The sequence below is a fragment of the Nicotiana tomentosiformis genome, chromosome 8, assembly GCF_000390325.3.
Source record: "Nicotiana tomentosiformis chromosome 8, ASM39032v3, whole genome shotgun sequence".
Classification (NCBI taxonomy): Eukaryota; Viridiplantae; Streptophyta; class Magnoliopsida; order Solanales; family Solanaceae; genus Nicotiana; species Nicotiana tomentosiformis.
This window is the reverse complement of record NC_090819.1, coordinates 80,562,310-80,565,614: the sequence shown is the minus strand read 5'-3', so window position 1 is coordinate 80,565,614 and position 3,305 is coordinate 80,562,310. Positions and strand designations below refer to the sequence as shown.

General features: G+C 39.9%; 1 protein-coding gene across 1 annotated transcript; it reads left to right on the top strand.

The window, feature by feature from the left end:
- Nucleotides 1–700: 700 nt before the first annotated feature.
- LOC138897726 (uncharacterized) lies at nt 701–2,141 on the top strand. Its single transcript, XM_070183734.1, has 2 exons — nt 701–1,201; nt 1,650–2,141. The coding sequence occupies exons 1-2, from the start codon at nt 701–703 to the stop codon at nt 2,139–2,141; spliced, it is 993 nt and encodes a 330-aa protein (XP_070039835.1).
- The last annotated feature ends 1,164 nt before the right edge of the window (nt 2,142–3,305 follow it).

The following is a 3,305-nucleotide window of genomic DNA, read 5'->3' as shown; positions in this document are numbered from 1 at the left end:
ACTCAAGTCAAGCAGTTGAAGATCGACATGTTGACAATTGAGTATGAGCTCTTCAGAATGAATGACGACGAGTCCATTCAGGACATGCACAATCGCTTCACCTCTATCATCAATGAGCTTCACTCACTGGGAGAAATCATTCCCAGGAACAAACTTGTCAGGAAAATACTTAGTGTATTACTTGGTTCTTGGGAAAGCAAGGTAAACGCCATCACAGAGGCAAAGGATTTGCAGAAGCTGACCATTGATAAACTCATTGGTAATCTGAAAACTTATGAAATGATGAAGAAGAAGGACAATAAGAGAAGAGAGCCCAAAAGGTAGAAGAATCTGGTCCTCAAGACAGAAAAAAATGACTCATGTGGTGAGGATGACGACATAGCTTACCTCACAATGAGATTTCATAAAATGGTTCGCAAAAATGGAGGTATTCCAAAAGGGGGCAGCTCTAGCAAGCCAAGAGGCTATGACCTATGTCATAAGTGTGGGAAACAAGGACATTTCATCAAGGATTTCCCCCTCCTTAAGCAAGATCAGTACAAACACAACACAGACAAAGCAGTCGAAAGGAACCAGGTTCTTGACAAAAAGTTCAAGAGAAAAGATGTCGCTGACAATGTTGTGAAACAAACTCTTGCTGCATGATGAGATTCCTCCAACAAATCCTGGAGATGATGATGATCAAGGTGACATCTCCATGATGGCAGTAGAAAGTGAAGTAACTGAATATGATTCCATATTTGCTCTAATGGCTAAATCAGATGAGGATGAGGAAGATGACAATGAAGATGAGGTAAACTTTCTGGATGTTCAAAGAAATCTGAAATCCTATTCTCAAAAGAAGCGTATATCTTTGGCTAATATTTTAATTGATTCTTATCACAGTCTCATTAATGATAAAAATGCGCTAACCACAAAACTAGGAGAAATAGAACATGAGAGAGATGATCTAGTGGTGGTTGCGGTTAATCTAAGAGAGACCATTGAGAGTTTAAAAGGGGAAAAGGATATTTTGACTGAGAGAATTGCAAACAAAGAGCATGAGAGAGATGACCTATTGGTAGTAGTTGTAGACCTAAAGGAAACAAATGAGGAACTAAGAAGCAAAAGTAGGCCTATGAACACTCAAAATGGAAAGGAAGTTGCAAGTGAGCCACACCTTAGGCTTGAAAATGAGCAAAAATTAGTGAAATCTAAGTCTGTGTGCTGAGCTTGAGAAAAACAAACAACTTCAGGAAGATCTAGGTAGAGTGAAGAGTGACCTAGAAAAATCTCTTAAGTGGACCTGGTCTTCGGATGAAATCATTGCTATGTATACGAATAGTGGGGGGAACATGCAGGGAATCGGGTTCCAAAAAGAAAAAACCCCTTACAACCCACACAGTAAATACGTTACTATTCCTGATAACTGGCTCTGCACTCACTGTGGTAACACTGGACATTTCAAGGAAACATATAAAGTTAGATTCCAATCCCAGCAGAAAAATAAATTTTTTTCTAAAAAAGTATTGCAAAAAAACCTGCTCCATCATATAACAAACGTGCATTGCCTGCTTAGACAAAAAGAACTTTGATTCACATGTTTCCTTATTACAAGGGACCCAAACTTGTTTGGGTTCCTAAGTCTAATCCTTGATTCACTTGTGCAGGGAGCAGTGAAAGTAAGCAACCAAAGATGGTACATGGATAGTTGTTGTTCGAAGCATATGACTGGAAGCAATAATGATTTCCTTTCACTCAAAGCCCTGCAAGGAGGGAGTGCATCCTTTGGAAATGGCAAAAAGGGATACATTCTTGGAGTAGGAAGAATTGGAAAGTCTCTCATTCACTCAATCGAAAATATGTATTACGTGAATGGCCTGAAGTACATCTTACTAAGCATCTCTCAGATCTGCGACAAAGGCAACAAGGTGGAATTTGTGTCAAAAATTTGTACAGTCACAAATCTTGTGATTGGTGATGTGATCCTGATGGCAAAAAGATACAAAAACATCTATGTCGTTGATTTTGAATCACTATATAATGGGGATCTCATGTGTCTGAGTGCTGTGGATGATGACGCTAAACTATGGCACAGAAGGTTGGGCCATGCAAGTTTTACATTACTGAACATGTTGGTCAGGAAGGACCTGGTTCGTTGATTGCCTAAGTTAAGCTTCAAAGATCACAAGGTGTGAGATGCATGTGCAAGAGGAAAGCATACATGTGATCTTTGATGAAGCACATCACCCTCTTGGAAAGGATGCACATGATAAGTCTGATCAAGATGGAGAGTTATCAAATGTCCCTGGTGAAGATATTGACATGGCAAATGGAAAGGACGATATGATGAGTCAGGTCAAAATATAAAATGACAATGGAACAGCTGAATCTCCACCATACATAGAGGAACCTGGTCCCTCAATCACAATAACTGAAGCAGAACAGAGTTGTGGATGTTGTACATGGAACTCCAGCTGCTGAGGTGAGGAACAAGACATATGGATCATATGCAGAAGAATCTGGAACCTCTCATAATGAGATTCAGGTGTCCAACTGGAAGCACAAAAGCTCACACCCTCTTCAAAATATGATCAACCCCCCTTGACTCAGGAATTCAAACTAGATCAAAGTCTAGAAACTCACTTGCCTTCTATGCATTTCTCTCTCAAATTGAGCCCAAAAATATCAAAGAAGCATTAAAAGATGCTGGCTGGATTACGGCTATGCAAAATGAGCTTCGTCAATTTGAGAGGAACAGTGTATGGCACCTGGTTCCTCGACCTGCTGACAGAACTGTCATAGGAACCAGGTGGGTAGTTAGAAACAAACTTGATGAGTTTGGAAACACCACAAGAAATAAGGAAAGGTTAGTAGTTCAAGGGTACAATCAAGAAGAGGGAATTGACTATGATGAAACGTTTGCTCCAGTTGCTCGAATGGAGGCCATCAGAATCCTTATTGCCTTTGCATCTCATATGGAATTCAAATTGTTTCAAATAGATGTCAAAAGTACATTTCTGAATGGCTTTCTGAAAGAAGAAGTTTTCGTCAAGCAACTGCCTGGTTTCGAGTGCCATGAGCATCCTGAGCACGTGTTTAAACTTGACAAGGCATTATATGGACTGAAGCAGGATCCTCGTAGATGGTATAAAAGGTTGTCCAAGTTTCTTCTAGAGAATGGCTTTACAAGAGAGAAAATTGACAACACTCTATTTTTGAAGAAACGGGGGAAGAACCAGCTCATAGTGCAAGTCTATGTTGATGACATTATCTTCGGAGCAACAAATGACTCTTTGTGTGAGAAATTTGCAAGACTCATGGGA

Coding starts and splice junctions, on each gene's coding strand:
- LOC138897726 (XM_070183734.1), top strand. CDS start 701: ATGGCAGTAGAAAGTGAAGTAACTGAATATGATTCCATATTTGCTCTA. Junction 1,202..1,649: donor AATTAGTGAAATCTAAGTCT/GTGTGCTGAGCT, acceptor TCACTTGTGCAG/GGAGCAGTGAAAGTAAGCAA.